We start from the raw sequence: 18,555 nt of genomic DNA, 5'->3' as shown, positions 1-18,555 counted from the left end.
AAGGAATCTAAGCTATACTTAAACACTTTGAAAACAATGGGACTAGAGGGGTTTGATCCTGTTCATCCAAGTTCCCACCCTCCCCATTACCTGTTGTGAAGTCTGTGTGCCTTTTGAAGCGGGTTAGGATGAAGTAGCACAAGATGTACAGGCTGGCAAAGAGAAGGGCACAGATCTGCAGGAAGACAAGGAGACACAGGTTAGATGCTGGTCAGAAGTCAAGACCACCCACCCACACCCCTTCCCCCACTGACATCTGAAGACACACAGCCCACCTAGAGCAACAGCATCACATGGATTTCAAGAGACAGCAGATCCAGTGATGAGGAACCTGCAACCCTCTGCTCTAGATGTTGCTGGACTACAGCTCCCAGCATCCCTGACCATTGGCCATGCTGGCTGGGGCTCACTGGAACGGGAGCCCAACAACATCGGGTCACAAAGGCTCCCACCCTTACAGCTGACACCCCCTCCGCCCCCCACCATACCAGCTCAGAACTGCAATTCTATCCACACCCTATCATTACTGCATGTCACCTGCAGAAACTGCCCTGGTTCGTGTATTCCCCTGAACACCTTGGAAAACCTTGATGGAATTTCTTCAGACTGCTAGCAGCCCATACAGAAGGGGCTGGGGAATCTGCGGCCTGCCCCATGTTGCTAGACTTCAACTCCCATCAGCTCCAGCCAGTACAGCCAAATGACGTGATTTGGAAGATTTTGGGAGTTGTTGTCATGGCACCACCTGGAAGGCTACAGGTTCCCTTATCCCTGCCATGAAGCTTCAGGTACAATCAGGGCTACCTCAGCATGCGCCTGATTCAATGACAGGTGAAAGGGATGGCCAAACGCTGGCTGAGGATCTGAACGTGGCAAAGTAAGAGGAGGTTTTAAGACTAATAATAATTTTATTACTAGTGCATTTATTTGTTGCTTTATACAGAAAGATGTTTCAAAAACAACTTGCAACTGTATGTATATGTATATATGTAGCAGCCAAAGATCAAGAAAGAACCAAACAAAAGACAAAATATAACAAAGTTCCTAAAAGTGATCATCCAACAATACTCTAAAAAAGGACAACTCTTACTCCACCCCACTAAAAGGTGAGCACCACCACATTATTGTGGCTTTCCATTCACACAGACAAAAGCAAAAACACTAAGGAGGAAGAGTCAGTGGCAAGGAAGAGGATAATGGCAGCAGCCGGTTCCATAGCCCCTGCCCCGAAAGCAGGAAGACCCCAGAAATCATGGGCGGGGGGAGAGTAGATGGCTAGAACAGTGCTGTGGGTGGCAAAGGAGAATCACAAGCTTGGGTGGGTGGAACAGGGAGTAAGGGGAAAAAACAAGCAAAATAAGATGTTTCAGGAAGGAGGGAAATGCTGCACCACCCAAAAGCTATTGGAGAGAAGGGAAAATAGCAACCAGCTCTATGCCATACAAAGGCAGGGTGAGAATGAAAGAGAGACTCAAGCTTAGAAGCCATCCCATCCCAGAGTTAAAAGCCTTTGCTGATGGAAGAGATGAAGGAGTTTAATCCCCGTTTGCCTCCCAGACCAGAAGCCAAGCCTACTTTCCCTCCCAGCCTGGTCCCATCCAGATGTTCTGAACTACAACACTTCCATCCCTGGCTATGCTGGGTAGGGCAGATGAGCGTTTGAGTCCAGCAACATCAGGAAGGCACCATTCTGGGTAAGGCTGTGCTAAGCCTTCCCCACTCCCACCCCATCCTCAGCACTCAGAATTGCAGAGAGGCAAGGAAATCCATTTTTAATGCCTTATCAAAGGAGGGATAGTAGGGGAAGGGATTAGAGGTTCTTGGTTTAAACCTATCAGAACAGGGTTGTTGCTTTTTTGTTCTGACATGAAGTTTGAATGTATATAAATTATAGGGAATGTCAGTCCTAGGGAGGAGGGGAAGAGGGATAAGTGGATTTCCTGAGTATTTGATGAAAAGGTTAAAAGAAGGGTTAAAGTTAAAAAAAGAGGAGCAGGAAAGAAAGAAAAGGTTTTTTTCTTCAACTTAGGTCATTTTAGGTTGTTGTTTCTGCTTGCAGCCATAGCATGGCAGGGTATCTACTTGGAAAACGTGTAATTCTGCCATGTGAGTTCAACCTGTGCTTGGTTCATAACGCGTTCTTTTTATTTGGTCTACAGACAAAAAATATCAAATACATTGCAGGATTAGTAAGAGAACCATGGGGGAGAGGGGGCAACAAAAAAAGACAATACACATGTATATAAATGGTGCCTTCTAAAATGAGCATATTAGAAAATTCATAAACAATCAGAAATAGCTAAAAATACAACTTTGAAGGTTCATATCCAGTATTTGTTACATATTACACAACTGGCTTATGCACAATACTGCACCTCTATTATATGCTGAACCTTGAGAAGATCCCATGTTCTATGCACGAATGTGGCCACGTGAACAAGATAGGGCTTAATCTGAGGATATGACTGCTTGCCTGGCCCTTTCCACAAATGCTGCAAATGAATCCACCTCTTCCTGCCAGACTTGGAATGAAGTTTAAATTGCTAATATAGAGCTGTGCTATCAGATCTAACACAGAAACAGGTCACATGTAAAGAAAACATTGATGTTTCGGCTGTCACATGATGTATTTGCTGAGCAGGGAGATAACTTTCTGGTAGTGCTGATGAAACACTGGGGTTGAATTCAAAGCATCATCTTCTCTTATGCACACATCTCAAAATTCCATTTCTATAAACACTGAGCAATGCATTGTTTGGCAACAAAGAGCTGCAGGTTCCCAACCCAAAAGGAGGTGGCACATTTAAAAACAAGACAGCTGCGCTAAAATGTGAGCAATAGTTCACATGCATGCACACACAGAGTGCTCATTAACAGTACAGACCAGGATCCAAAGAGACACATTCCTGTTCTTGCACAAGGGCGGCACTGGACAATTGTTCCTTTTGGTGGCAGCCTTAATACCCCTTCAGATGCCACTCCAAAGCTGGCCTGCCTCCATTGTTCAAGAAATGCTTTTAAGAAGGGGTGGAGGGCTGCTGACAAAAGTGGGGAGGGGCGTAGAGAAGAAAGATAAAAAGGCCCTGTTGACACATGGGACACCCCATATGGTGATTCAGCTTCATCCCACTTTTGTCCATTTCAGTTCACCAAAACCCAAACTAATGCTGGACCGTTTGGTCGTGTAAATGATGTTAACCAGAACAAGGGCCAGATGTCATCATCTACTAGAAAAAAAGAAGTGCTCCTTTCTCTTCATTCAAAAGTGGGGATGGAGAAAGCAAGCAAGGGAAAACTTCAGGATAGAAACACTACACAAAACATCCACATGGCTCTTCTCATATATTCCTCTATGCACAAAAGGAATGCAACACACCACAGGAAGGGCAAACACTCTACAGCAGGGGTAGTCAACATGGCGCCCTCCAGATGATGTTGAACTCCCATCATCCCCTCTACCCCAAATTGCTTCCAGGCTTAGCTCACAATGCTTGCTACCTCCCCCCCAACTGTTGTTTCTTCTCACTCACTCACACATCAGCCCCATCCCAAGCTCTAACGGGTTTCTCATTCCCCTCTCCATATTGGATCATCAGATAATGCTAATACAAACTCAGTTCTCCGAGTGCCACTCCTTGATGATGATGGACTGCCTTCAAGTCAATTCCGACTTAGGGCGACCATACGAATAGGGTTTTCATGGTAAGCAGTATTCAGAGGGGGTTTACCATTGCCTTCCTCTGAGGCTGAGAGGCAGTGACTGGCCCAGGGTCACCCAGTGAGCTTCATGGCCCAAATGCCACCACACCTTTAAAGGAATTATCAGAAGGCCTGGGGGATACCCAAGGTTTGCAGAAGTATTAAACATCTTGATAAAAAGCTTGAGGGGGCGGAATCCCCCAAAATATCCAATTGAGCTTGCTAAATGGACATGGAATGCTAATTGCTGTTGGGAGGGTGGAAGGGGCACGGAATGGCTGGAAACCTGAACAGGAACAACTTTTGTGTTGCAGGTGCCACCTGCCAATGAACAGACACAGCCCTTCAAAATTAGTTGGGGTAACCCAACTTCCTATGGCATCCCAGCTAAAAGCTGTAACCCTAGTCATCAAAACAAAACAAAACAAAAATCTCTAAACTTGCATCAGACCCCAAGAGGACCAAGGTAATAAAGCTCAGAGGGAGCAGCTTCAAAGGACTCAATCATTCACCTGGCAAAGGATAGGGTTGTATGTATTCAGCATACATATGGAATGGTTATGCAAGTGTGGCATCTCAGCTTGCTTTATGGGTTTTTTTAAAATGTTAAAAGTCAAGTTTCTAGCCCTCAGTGTTGCAGAAGCTCAGAAACATGTGGACAATGAAAGCTTGAGGGGGGAGGAAAGAAGTGCTTTCAGAGGCCAGGAGGTAGTGTTTTTGAGTTTAGACCCTTGCACAAGCCTCTCTACTCAACTGTTAGACACCCCCCTCTTCAACATCAGGGGCGTTGTGCATAAAAAGGGAAGCAGAGGTGCTAAACAGTCATCACATACAAACTGGCATCCTGTGCTCTAAAGGCTGGACTTCCTGCCTGGGAAGTGGCGTGTCAGAGAGCTATGCAGCAGGGCAGGTTGAAGCGGTTTTGTTTAGCATGTTCTAAACGGTCCCCTGAAGTTAACATTTCAAAACGGAAAGAATGGGAACACACCTATCCCAAACAAAAGAGATCTGGGAAGCCCTTTAAAGAACTTCCTAAGTAGAAAGTTTAGAGGCCTTATTGATCGGCTCCTTACCAAGTGAAAAAATGCAGAGAGAGGCTATCAACAGTCTTTGCACCTTGTCACAGAACCCAACATTTCTTATGAGAGAATATGGCTTCCTTTTGGGCAGCTTTGATTTAAGCACCAATAGCTAGTTGCTTCCAGGTTTTAAGAAGAGGGTGTTGAGCATCTACAGACATTTGGAAGGAAATTTAGAGAGGTTCAGTTCACTGGATGAGGAGACAGATGGCAATAGCTTGAGATGACAAGATGAGGATGTATACCAGGTGTGGGGAACCTCTGGCCCTCCAGATGTTGCTGAACTACAACTTCCAACAGCCCCAGCCAGCATGGCCAATGGACAGGGACAATGGGGACTGTAGTTCAGCAACATCTGGAGGACCAAAGGTTCCAAATGTTGGAAGATTCAGGACAGACAGAAGGAAGTACTTCTTTACTCAGCGCATAGTCAAACTATGGAATTTGCTCCCACAAGATGCAGTAATGGCCACCAGCTTGGATGGTTTTAAAAGAAGATTAGACCAATTCATGGAGGACAGGGCTATCAATGGCTACTAGCTGTGATGGCTGTGCTCTGTCACCCTAGTCAGAGGCAGCATGCTTCTGAAAACCAGTTACCGGAAGCCTCAGGAGGGGAGAGTGTTCTTGCACTCGAGTCCTGCTTGTGGGCTTCCCCCAGGCAGCTGGTTGGCCACTGTGAGAACGGGATGCTGGACTAGATGGGCCACTTGCCTGATCCAGCAGGCTCTTCTTATGTTCCCCAAACCTGATGTATAATTATGGAAAATATTGTATAAGTGCTCATATAATTCTTTTAGTAATCCTTACAGCAACCTTATAAATGTAGGCCAGTATTATCATCTCCAGACGACAGATGGAAGGACAAAGGATGAGATAATGTAGCTTGTTTAAGGCAACCCAGTGAAATTAGATTCAAGACAAACTGGATTTGTCCAAGATTGCTTGCACCATTCTAAATACAGCATAGTGGGGAAAGAGCTGCAATTTGGCCCACTAGAACTTACTCTGCCTCTCTAAAGGTAGGCTTGACATACAGACGGAACATGCTGGAGACTGTTAAATGCTGGAAATCCAAGATTAATGGGAAATACAAGCATTTTTCAGCACTGAACTGGGGAAAAAAAAGGCAAGGTGAGAGGGTGAGCCTGTGTGTTTGGTCTGCTTTCCAGAAATGCCAGGTCTGAGTCACTCTGATTGCACGGATGAAAAGTTGTTTTGCAGCAAGTTCATTCAGGCCCAAGCAGAATGTGGCTTTATCAGCCTTAGGGAAGGTAAGTGAACAGCCTGTTCTAAAAATAAATAAATAAACAAACAGGTATAGGACATTAGGAGCGCAGGAAGCTGCCTTATACTAAGTCAGACCATTGGTCAATCTAGCTCAGTACTGTCTACACTAGCCAGCAGCAGCTGTTCAGGCAGGAGACATGCCCAGTATCACCTGGAGATTGAACCTGGAACCTTCTGCATGCAAAGCAGACACTGTACTTCAGCAACTCAGCTGTTTTTCCTCCACAGTACTCAAATATATCCTGTAGACAAAAACGAATAGGCAAGGACCATACTAAGGAGGAGAAAGGCGGAAAAATTAATGCAATGCACTTCATGCTGAAGCTAGGCAAGAACCATGTCAAAACGCATTGTGAATTCGCCTCACCTTGCCGCTAATTTCCACAACCCAAGCAAGTTGACTAGTGACAAGTGGAATTTTGTCTAGTCCACCCACAGCCCTACCCAAACTGAAGCTTAGATCAAGCGGCGATAAAAAGTTCACTTACACAAGTTCACTTGAACAAACAAATATGACTTCCAATAGTTCTGAGAGACACAGGTTATGTTTTAATGCAACACCCCACTTTTTAAAAGTGTATGCAATATCCTAGCCAATCTATCTGAAGACTGCTATAGAGCCTGCTCACCTGTTAAAACAGGGATGGGGAACCTGTGGCCCTCCAAATGATGTTGGACTCCAACTACCATCAGCTCCAGCGAGCAGGGCCAATAGTCAACAATGATGGGGGTTGTAATCCAGCAACATCTGGAGGGCCCCAGATTCCCCACCCCTGTGTTTGAGGGATAGGTTGTGCACAAGACACAGATAACTGTCTTGATAATACAGGATCTCTATCCGATTAGGGCAGTAGTTCCCAAACTCCCCCCCCCCCAGACCACTTGAAAGTTACTGCAGGTCTTGGCGGACCACTTAATGACATTTCTTCTCTTTGCAGTGATTGTGGTATGCTATGCTAGATCCTGTATGATTTTTAACTGCATTTGTATTGCACTCTTTATTTCTTATATTTTATTATATTACAAGAAATGAAAGAAGCAATAAAAATATAATTAAAAATCAATATGACTATTCTGTGTGAGGGATATGCCATCTCCTATCTTCAATCACAAATCCACAAACACTTCATGGACCATCTGAATGAAGCTCACGGACAGACCACTGGGGGTCCACAGACCACAGTTTGGGAGCCCCTGTCTTAGGGGATTGAGTTCTCCATATATTTGCTGTAGCTAACTTGAAAGGAATGCAAGAAGCACAGAGGACAAGAAGACCTGGAAGCCTGTTTGGTAGGGCATCCCTATGGCTGTCAACCTTTGGCACCAGATTCTTGAACTCCTTCTGGAACACCGAGAGATTATCATGGCAGGTACAAACTTTTTATCACTCTGTGGAGTTTTACACAATGAGAGGGGCCCTGACACAGGAGCAAGCATGTAATCAGAAGCTGAAAGTTCAGGTTTGGAGCGCCACGCTGTCTCTGCAGAGATGAGGAATTTGTTCAGGAGACTTGCCCACTTTGGACAGGTGGAAGGAGCAGCAGCAGAGAAGATAAAAATGCTAGAAGAGGTCAGAGTCTAACTATGGGAGGAAAAAACAAGTCTCAGCAATCCACTACCTCTCCTGTTCTCTCAAATGGGGACAATGGCCTTGAATGATATTTTCACAGAACTGAATGCAAAATTGTTCTTCCAGAGAAGATGCACGCTTGCAAGTAGGTAGGAACAAAAGAATTGTGAATGTTTTATATCTCTTATAATCAGAGATGTTTGAGAAGTGTATGTGGGACTCGATAGTTCCAGTTTAGTACTATTCATAGAACCACTAAAACTAAAAACCTATGTATGTAACTTATTAAGGAGTAAAGTGTTCCATGGGTGGAACTCTTTCAGTTGTGCATGAAGGGAAAGACCCTGAATTCTGCCCCTTGCACAAATTATGCAAGAAATGCATCCAATACCCCAGAGATTTTTCTCCATAGACAACAGAAGATATATCATGAAAAATCCATGCCTTGTATCCTTCAAGAGCACATTCCACATGAGGCTGCTTTTGAACAGGATTCTAAAGGTTTCAAGTGCTGCCAGCTCACCTCTAGACATTAGGAGGAGACATGTTCAATCCCTGTAGCTGCTACTAAACATGTTCCCTGTTAGTTTCCACACCAAGACCAAGGTGCTGGTTCTGAACTATAAAACCCTTCACAACATGGTAACTACACACAACTCAAATCACCTGTTCCTATAGGAGCCCTCACCCCAGTCATTAGTCATTGCTTTAAACTGTGAAATTAAATCAAGCTGGAATGAAGAACAAGGCCTGGAAAGCTATTGTCTTGAGGCTGCAAATAAGCACTCAGAGGAAATGCCATCGATATACATCTAGCCCATGAAAAAAGGCAAAACATACTTCGGTTTATAGTGCAGCGGGCAGTAGGTTGAGTTTTAGGCAGATTCTTTAAGCATTTCGATGTGGTTTAATGATAGTTAAGGAACAGGAGGAAGAATACTAACCGTGTCAATTATTTTAGATTTATGCTTGCTTGGATATTAACAGTCAAGTTGCTGCAAACACAGGAAGGAGTAAGATATATGTGTTTAGATAGAATGCACTGTATTTCTGCTTGTCATGGGAAGAAGCAAAGAGCTATTATACAGGGCCCTGAAGCTCCATACCCCCCAATTCCAGTTCAGCAACACACACAAACACACACACACACACACACACACACACACCTTGCTTTCCAATACTATCAAGCATTTTCAGAACTTATTTTTACAGTCATGGGGATAGAAGCTTGTTTTATAAAAAAAAAATTAAAAGCAGAGATGATATGAGATGCTAAATTCTGCAATGAAGAAAAAAAGTCGCCATTAACATGGTGCCAGAGTGGAACTGCGGGTTACACACAGCCCTGTTTGAGACTGAGGCACCCAAGAAATAAGTGACAGAACATTTTGAACCACAAAAGCAGCAGGATCTAGGCTTCTCCCATAAGAGCAGCAGGGCATTGATGATTGACTCAAGCAAGGTGCTGCGAGATAGAGATTAGCGACTGGTAAAGAGGCATCATGAAGACCTCAGGCCCAGGAGGAGAAGGTATCAAGACAGTTCTTCCAACTTCAAGGATAATACTGTCGCTTTTGAGGCTCTGGATGAATGTTGTAATTAACCAGAAGTGAGTCTTCCTCTATCTGTGCCACTCCCCCACAAAGACTGCCAAGTGAAATAGCTGGAAGCTGAAGTACACAGTCCACCCAACCTCCCTCCAGCTGGCTGCCCCGTCCAACTAGTCCGGCAAAAGGACACCGTGTCCAGCATTCACTTGGGAGCAGCAGCAATCATAGCATTTGCTGTTGCAGCTCTTCTCTGAGCCACAAAGCGCCTGTAATATGAAAGGGCCCATTCTACACTGCAAAACAGATGATGCTGGGAATCCCAGCACAGATAGCAGCACAACAGGCCCAACCTGAAGCACAGGCCACGTCAGAGAGCAAGTGAATAATATCTGTTAGCCAAGATGCCTGGCATGAATGGCAACAAACCCCCAACTATTCTGTTTGGGGGGGGGGAAGTGCTACACAGCAGCAGCAAACCCACAATGGAAGGTTAACCTCAGAGGATAGCAAAGGCCAAGAGAGTCATGGGGCAGCTAAGACCAGTTCCAGACACCAATAAGGAGAACACAGTTTTTCAGTGGTGCTCAATGTTACAAAAGTGTCTCAATACGCTCTAGTACCTGTGGATGTAGGCCATTGGACACACATCCAGCTCATGACATGTGCAGCTTTGAAGCCTGTCTAACAAATAATTTAGACAAGGAAAGATGCCAAAAAAAACCCTGTTGCAGTCTGATGCAAGTCTTAAAATCTGCTTCTAGGACTTTCTTACCTGAGCAGATTAAACTCCAGAGTTCCCTGTAAAATGGATCTCCATAGCCTCCATTAGCTACTTGAGCCTTTGTGCCTAACTCCCCAATAATATCAGGCTGGGGATGGGAGTTTTTGCATATGTAACCTGCCTTGAATGGAAATGCAGTGGTCAGAATAATGGTCAAAGTGAACTTTAACATGAAATCTGGTACATTAAAGGGGAGGGAAACCCCTATTTACTCCAATAACTAACAAAGGAACAGACTGCAGTATGATCAGTCTGCACAACCCTTTGTAATTTATATGAATGACTTATATGGGAGTGGCTGAGGTATACACCAACATTCAGTGGAGGCTGGTACATTAAGGGCACTGCCCCAGCAATCTGTCTGCCCTCACTTGCCTACCTCCTTATTTAAAACCAGCCCGGGGGGTGGAGCTGCCTTCTGACAATTCCTCCTCAATCTCAGTGTTGCCTTTGCAGAATTCAGCAGGATGGGGGCAAAGCTAAAATTAGTTGGCTCCACTTGACTTTGGCTCCACCTACTGCCAGGCTCTCTGCCTTCCACCCCACCAGTTCCAAAGGGCACCAGCCACCGCTGCCAATATCCATTATCACTCCTGAGAAACATCAGGGGTTCTTTAGCTCAAGCCCACTAGGAAATGCTTTTGTTTTTAGGGAACCGTTGGGTTAGCAACAGAGAGTACACTGCAGGAATGCAGGCCTATGTGACTGGATTATATCTGCTATAAAATACCTGCAGAGCCCTTGACCTGATGGTCCTTAGCCAGAAGTTTCTGGTTTTGGTTGTTAAAAGGCTTAATAATAATAATAATAATAATAATAATAATAATAATAATAATAATAATAATTTAATTTGTGTGTCGCCTACTGGCCTATGGCCACTCTAGGCGACGTACAATTCAATTGCAAAATGCATCACAATAAAATACAAATAAAATACAATATAACAGTAAAATAATAACAGTTCAGAGTAACAGGCAATTTGTGCTAAAAATTAACCCTCCCCGGAAGTCCCAAAGGCCTGTCTGAAGAGCCAGGTCTTCAAGGCTTTGCGGAATACGTTCAGGGAAGGGGCATGCCGAAGATCGTATGGGAGGGAGTTCCAGAGAGTGGGGGCCGCCACTGAAAATGCCCTCTCTCTAGTCCCCACCAACCTAGCTGTTTTAGTTGGTGGGACTGAGAGAAGGTCCTGAGTGGCTGATCTTGTCGGGCGGCATAATTGGTGGCGCTGGAGGCGCTTACTGGGATCTGCTGTTGAAATTGATAAGTTAAAATCAATGTTGGAGGCTGCATCTCACACAAACACCATATTCCACTGTCCATTAAAAAAAGTATTTTAATTGTTCTTACAAAAGTTTCCATCTGCAGCTGAACTTGGAGGCTGCTATTGTAACGATTAACCAGGACTGTAAGAGAGAAGGGGAACATCTCTTGCTTTAAGAAAATGATAACTAAAGGGAGGGTTGGGGGACACAAAATTAGGTCTCCCCAAATTTTATCTTAGCCATTGGACGGGGGTGGGAAGAGAAGATGAAAAAGTATGTATGGAAGCCAGTACTTAGGCAACTTGAGGTGACCTGTGACATCAGCTGGAGCCCCTCCCTTCATTCATAGATCATGACCAGCCACACCACAAACTCAACCCTGGACTGTCTTCCCTTAGCTAATTGTGGACATATGCTTGCACAACTACCACTATAAAATCTAAAGCTGCTTTTATCCATAGAAACCATTTCCAGAAGGGCAACTACATTTGTTGTTTTTGCTGTAACACAAACCACCAAGAGTCTTGTGGCACCTTAAAGACTTAACACCATTATTATGGCATCAGCTTTCACAGACTCGAGTCCATTTCACCAGCTCAGGCTCTGGGGCCAGACAAAGTTGTCTTCGCTTTCAGACAGCAGTCAGCTATTATTCCCTCTATAACACATACATACAGGAGTACACATCCATTGTGACTGCAACAACCCCCACCAAGCACCTCTGAACCCGCTCTGGTAGCTAGAAGGAGTGGAAGCATCAGCCAACCCCCCCAGCATCTCCCTTGGGCCTGCCTCCATCAGTTTTGAATCCAAAACAGACCAGCAGCAGGATGGATGCTTGATTCAAGAGATTAAGATGAAAAGGAAAGTATTAAAGCAGGGTAGTGTCCTTGAGACAGGGGCAGTCAACCTGGGACCTCCAGATGCTGTTGGACTACAACTCCCATCATTCCTCTCCATTGGCCATGGTGGCTGGAACTGATGGGAACTGCAATCCAAAACATCTATAAGGCACCAGGTTGGCCATCCCTACTTTGAGACTATGGACTTGTTTATTTATGTAAAAGAGAATGGAGTAAGAGGGATAATATTGCACTGTAAATTTGTTTCATTGTATAAAAGAATTAATCAGTCGAAGGTATGGGGAGATGCCAAGGGATTTGGGGTGTAGGCAAAGAATAATACAATATTAGACAAACTATGGTCAACCATCTAGGTCTTCCTGGGATGATTCTGAGAGCATAAGACAGCAGAAATGCAGTATCCCATTCATAAATCCTGAAATATTCGCATCTTATAATGTGTTCATGTGAACAGTTCTATACAGAAACAATTTCAGAAAGCACTTCTGTGGAAGCAGATGAAAGCCAGCAACTGATCCTATGCTAGCTCACAGATTACTATCTAAAGTACAATGGCCTAAGGGCATGAATTATGCATGCCATGTTTGAATGATTGCCTGGATTCTCAGAGGTATATTGAGGTTGAAATGACAATATGGCTCATGAGCAGAAATGTAGATACACCCAACCCACCCACCCACAATCTCCTGTTAAGTCTATATTCTATTCCAGTTCTCTGAAGTACTAGAATACTATTCTTCCTCCCAGTTTCAAAGATTATATAAATTAATGGAGGATAGGTCTATCACCTCCAATTAGCCAGGAATAGCTAGCTGGCTAGAAACTCCAGGTTCAGAGAAACAATCTCACTGAAGGCCAGTTGCCTGGAAGCGCAGTAAGAGAGGGCTGCAGACCTCTGGGCTTACCAGAAGCATCTGGATGATCACTGTTTTGAATGGACTATGGAGATGTTGGACACAATGCTTGGTCTGATCCAGCCAGACTCTTTTTATGCTTTTATTAAGGACTAAGTCGGGGTAATGAACGTGGTGACCTCCTGATGATGCTTGACTCCAACTCCAACTGGCACAGCCAATAGTCAGGGATGATGGAAGTTGCAGTCCAGCAGCATCTAAGGGCACCATGTTGGTTACCCCTGGACTAAATGCTTTGTGCCCACTTGTCACCACATGCCAATGGCTGAACACTGGTTCCTCCCAGGTGAAAACGCACACTTTTGATGCCCACTACTTACTTAGGCACCATAGGCCTATACACTCATTTTGCATAATTCCCAAGCATTCTCCCTGCTAAGCAAATAACTGCAGTTGTTACAGAACTTCAGATCTCCACTAATACTCTGGAGTTCACAGATGGGACTTTGGACTAATCTTTAGCATACAAAATCACTCTGGTAAGACTGAACTCCCTGCCCCAGAGAGGGATGCCAAGAATCTCTCAGCTTTCCAGTCCCTTCATATCATGCATAAGCTGCATGGGTGGCTGTCTCTGGGAAGAGACAGGTCCATAAATATAGATGCAACTTGTTAATGTTGTCATCCAAAACCCCGCACCCAGCAGGAGCCACTTGGGCAACAGGTATCAAAATATAACACTAAGCAAGCATTCAGGAAGCGTCATCTCAGACCTCGTGGGATGCAGCAGAATCTGTACTTAAATGGGGCGGGGCACATGGTGAAAGCAGTTCTGGCTGCTTCATGTCAAAAGGCTTATTGTACAGCTGGCAAAGGTTAAAAAAACAAAACAAAAGGGGCAACTCCATTATGAGGAAAGGTTATGACATTTGGGACTTTTTAGGTTAGAAAAAAGGTGTTTGGGGAGAGGACATGATAGAGGTGTATAAGATTGATAGTGTGGACAAAGTGGCTAGAGGGAAGTTCTTCTTCCTCTCTCAGAACCCAGGGGCATCTAATGAAGCTAAATGTTGGAAGATTTAGGACAGACAACAGAAAGTGCTTCTTCCCATAGCATATAGTTAAACTACGGAATTAGCTCTCACAAGAGTTAGTGATAGCCACCAACTTGGGTGATTTTAGAATTAAAATTCATGGAATGCTAAAACTATCAGTGGCTACTAGCCACAACAGCACTGTTCCCTCCCTCTAATGTTAGAGACAGGATGCATCTGAATGTCAGTTGCTGGGAATTACAAGCAGGGAGAGTGCTGTTCTACTCAGGTCATGGTTATGGGCTTCCCATAGGCATCTGGCTTGCCACTGTGAGAACCAGATGCAGGACTAGATGGGCCATTGGCCTGGCTCACAGCAGGGCTCTTCTTGTGTTAAGGCAGCCAACCTTTGAAATCACGTGCAGCTCAGGTGCCTCCACAAAGGATACATGTGGGAGGTTCCATCAATACTTTTAGCTGTATACAAGTATCCCAACATTGTGATGGACTTTGCCTATTTGACAAAAATCTCACCTGGTTTCCAGGAATTAAGAGATCTGTGTATGTGGATTTTGGCAAAGCCAACAAGGGCAGCAATCTTTTTTAAAGTCAAAAACAAAAACTGAACAACTCTAATCAGAAGTGCTTTTTAAAAAAAAATACTGGACTAAATCTCTGTTACATTTCAACAGACCAGCTTGTTTGTTACCGAATGATTTTTCATAAGCCAGAATAGCTACTACATCGCATTCACAAAACTTCTCAATATGGCTGTGGTCATATATGCCCCATGGGTTAGGGTACTTGATAGCATAATACAGTAGCTTTACAAAGTTGTATCTTGCTCTTCCTCCAGGGAGCTCAAGACCAGTGTACAGAGCATTCCCAAATGGTCTCTCATTCAGGTCCTCTTATAACCTTCAGAAATATACCAAAGCCACCATAAAGGAATTTCATCCAAAGCTACAGCTCACACGAAATAATTTAATTATATACTGGGGTCTGAAATGGAGGAGTTTGGGGTCTGGGAAAGCTCCTGAAGGCAAATGTCAGTATGACAAGGAAGTGTTATGACAACTCTTGAGACTTGTTCAGCTGACCAACTTTTGCCTCCCACCTATCTCCCAAACATGCACCTTAACAGCAAAACAGTCACATGTACACCAGTCTTTTACAGATATACATCTGCATGCATTTTTTAAATGCACACTGTTAACACAGGAAGCAGCCCTATGCCTGACCTTAAAAACAAAATCCTCACCAGGTCACACCCCAGAGTTTCTCCTTTACTTTCAAACTGGCAGCTGAATTGGGATGTGATGCAACCATAGTTTCTCCTATCCCTCCCTCCCTCTGCAGTTAAACAAGATCTAGGGAGATCACACAGCACTTGGTAGAGAAGGACAGACATCAGGACCAGGAGAGGAAAAGAGAAAAGGAGAGGGGGGGAAAAGAAGCATGCCTGGCTTCTCTCCTAATTCTCTTTTTAAAGGTACAGTGAAAAGTACCCAGGTTGTAATCTGGGAACACTACTATAATCACACAAAGGTTAAGCAACTAGTTCACCAAAGGGAACCATATTCAGTTTTTTTGCAGTCATATACCTTGCAATAAAACAAGCCAATTTTAAATTTCTTCCAATTTAAACAAATATATGAAGGTTGTACTAAAATGTCTCAAGGCCACCAGGCCAGAGAAAATGTTTGAAAACAGAGACCTAAGCAGCTTTTTAACAATGAAGCCTCTAGGCCAAAGATGGAGAGCCTGCAGCCTTCAGTTATACAGAACTACAACCCCCATCATCCTTTGACCACTGGCTATGCTGGCTGGGGCAGATAAGGGCTGGAGTCCAACAACACCTGAAGGGCCACAAGTTCCCCGTCCATGCTCTAGACCACTTGCTATATTTCTCTTGATTTCTGCCACCATCAAGGACAAATAAAACACACCCACACGCCAAACATTCTGTTTTTCTTGGTCATAAGAACTCATAGCAATGTATATGTCCTACTTCAGTTGTCTAGACATACACACCTCATGTTATACAACTCACCAATGCTCAACACATGGTTGGCAAATGCAAAACAAAAGCAGTCCAGCTTATAGGCTCCTCAAAGTCAAGGTCTGCCTGCTTTTGCTGATGCTCACCTACAAAGCACTACGTACACCAACAGTGCTAGAGAGCCTGGGAAAGATGACTGGGGCTCAAATCCTCACTCAGTTATGAACCTCACTTGGGGCCTTGGTCAAGTCAATATTTATTTTATTTTTATTTATCATTACATTCACATCCCACCTTTCCTCCAAGATGCTCAAGGTGGCATATGCACTTCTCCCCTTCTCCTTTGTATCCTCACAACAACCCCGTGAGGTCGGTTAGGCTGAGAGACAGCGTCTGTCCCAAGGTTACCCACCGCCTTCAACACAACCTTATACAACACTGCTGACCAAAGCCCTCCTGTTATGGGGGTAGCCATTAGAAATAGAAAAAACAAAAACAAAAAAATCGGTAAAACAAAAGAGCAACAACCCTGAGCAACAAAATTAGTCAAATCTTTTAACTGCTGCCACATTAGGTTGTTGTGAAGTTAAGAACTCTGCGAAGTCCTCGGAGAAAGGGTGAGATAAAAATAAACGAGTAAAAAGATGATTCCAGTTGTTTCAGTTGGTACTGTAAATAAATTGATTGCCTATTCTCACTAGTGACCGGCTCTACCTTGCTTTTGCAACCCGTCTCTTAATCGTAGGTTATGATGACTGTACATCCTTGTGCGACAGAGATTAGAATATTTCACCGCATAGAAGGCCTGACGGGGCTTGATGCTCTCCAACCTTGAAATCTATGGTTTTCCCCTCCCCAAGGGCTCCCAGCCTGTGAGCCATCATTCTTCCTTGCGAAGAACACGCACACACACAGTGTAGCCAGTCTACAGTACCTGTGCTAGCCATCATCCTCAGAAGGAAACCCTAAGGAATTCAGTGGGGCTTACTCCCAGGTAAGTGGGGTTAGGGTTGCAGTCTAGGGATAGGTCATTTCCTTTTCACTGATGCAAAGCCAACTCTCCCCCCGCCCCTTTGCTGCCTTATTCTCTAAGCCCGTCTTCACCATTTATCACAGCCGAGAGCCAACCCACCAGCCCCGTACTTACAATGCACTCCCGGACCCTCTCGTGAAATAGCTGCTCCCGCGTGGACAGCACATCGTGTTCTCCCGAGTCCATTCTCTGGTCAGCATGGCTGAAGGTGAGAAGGGCTGGCAGAGGAGCTGAGGGAAGTAGGGAACGGGAATCCCAAAGCCCTAGTGTGGGAGCCACAGTGAAAGAAGCTTATCTGGTTCCTTTTTCTGCGGAGGCGTAACTTTTAGAACGTTTCAACACTCGAACCGCGTCATAATGTATCCGCCGCCGAGGGAGCTCCGCGTCCCATTCTTAAAGAGACACGGCCCCGCCAGCCAACTAACCTACTTCTGCAGACAGCGACAGGCAAAGGAAAAGAAACAGCCAGCCTAACCCCTTCAAATCCCTTGCATGGAAAAAAATCTGATTGGTTGGATAAAGGCTGGATAAAGGTTGTTTTTCATTGGCTACCTCTGGAGACCAGAGTTTAACCTGGTAGGTTGACCTTAGCGTCCATTATTTCGCAGGGCACCACCCCTTCCACCCTGTTGATGAGGTAGAAGTAGTGGCTCCTTACTCGCTGTTGCCAATTTAGTGATTTTCCTACTAAATCTAGTGCTTTTAGCATATGTCGGCGAATTTTCCTAGCTAGCGGGAAATCTAGTGGATGTCAAACTTTTTATGACGAAAATCTGGTTTTTGCAAATACTTCAATTTCATTATTTTTCCTCCATTATGTATTTCATGAAACTATTTAGCCAAAATCTAGCCTTTTAAAAAAAATTCTACTTGCAGACATTTTCTTGTATTTCTTCAGTGTTTGCATTTCTGTTCCTATGTACAGTCTCTAAAGTGCTACGTGACTCAGAGTGCTTTGGTTAATTGTTGTAAACTACTCAGACAGCTTTGGCTATGGGGCGGTATATAAATGCAATTAATAATAATAATAATAATATTGCTTCATTTCTGCTATAAGCCATGGCTCGTTGGCTACCTCTTTGACTAAAAAGATACTGGAGTAATATACCCACACGACACAGTGAGCCAGTGACAGAGAGGAAGAGATCCTGTGGTATGCTTGTTTTTTAAAGGTATAAAGACAAGGAGGTTCTTGCCAATTGGCTAACTAAGAAGGAAAATGTGCAGGCAATATTCTGCCCAAAGTGTGATGCAGCCTAAGCACCATCAACTCCTCACAAACCACAGCTGGCTCCCACAGACTTGAGCAGAGACAACATGATGATTAGGAACTATAAGCCTCAGGCATGAGCATGCACAGAATGCACCTAACGCACCAATAAGGAACCTCTGTTTATATTTAATAAGATTATTCCATAACAGGCATCCTTTGTATAAACAGTACATCTTCTAATTATCACAGGAAGAGCCCACTGGATCAGGCCAAAGGCCCATCTAGTCCAACATCCTGTTCTCGGGAGCCAAACACACACACAGCA

General features: G+C 44.3%; 1 protein-coding gene across 1 annotated transcript in view; it reads right to left on the bottom strand.

The window, feature by feature from the left end:
* The window catches only part of LMBR1L (limb development membrane protein 1 like), a 51,716-nt gene extending 34,236 nt beyond the window's left edge, over positions 1-17,480 (bottom strand). Inside the window, exons 1-2 of the mRNA XM_061615432.1 lie at positions 17,132-17,480; positions 91-175 (exon numbers count right to left, since the gene is read on the bottom strand). Coding sequence (XP_061471416.1) covers positions 91-175; positions 17,132-17,203 — 157 coding nt within the window. The 5' untranslated portion in view covers positions 17,204-17,480. The remainder of the gene's footprint in view (positions 1-90; positions 176-17,131) is intronic.
* Between the last annotated feature and the right edge of the window lie 1,075 nt (positions 17,481-18,555).

This window comes from Rhineura floridana, chromosome 3, assembly GCF_030035675.1.
Source record: "Rhineura floridana isolate rRhiFlo1 chromosome 3, rRhiFlo1.hap2, whole genome shotgun sequence".
In the NCBI taxonomy this organism is placed as follows: Eukaryota; Metazoa; Chordata; class Lepidosauria; order Squamata; family Rhineuridae; genus Rhineura; species Rhineura floridana.
This window is presented reverse-complemented; position numbering and strand designations above follow the sequence as displayed.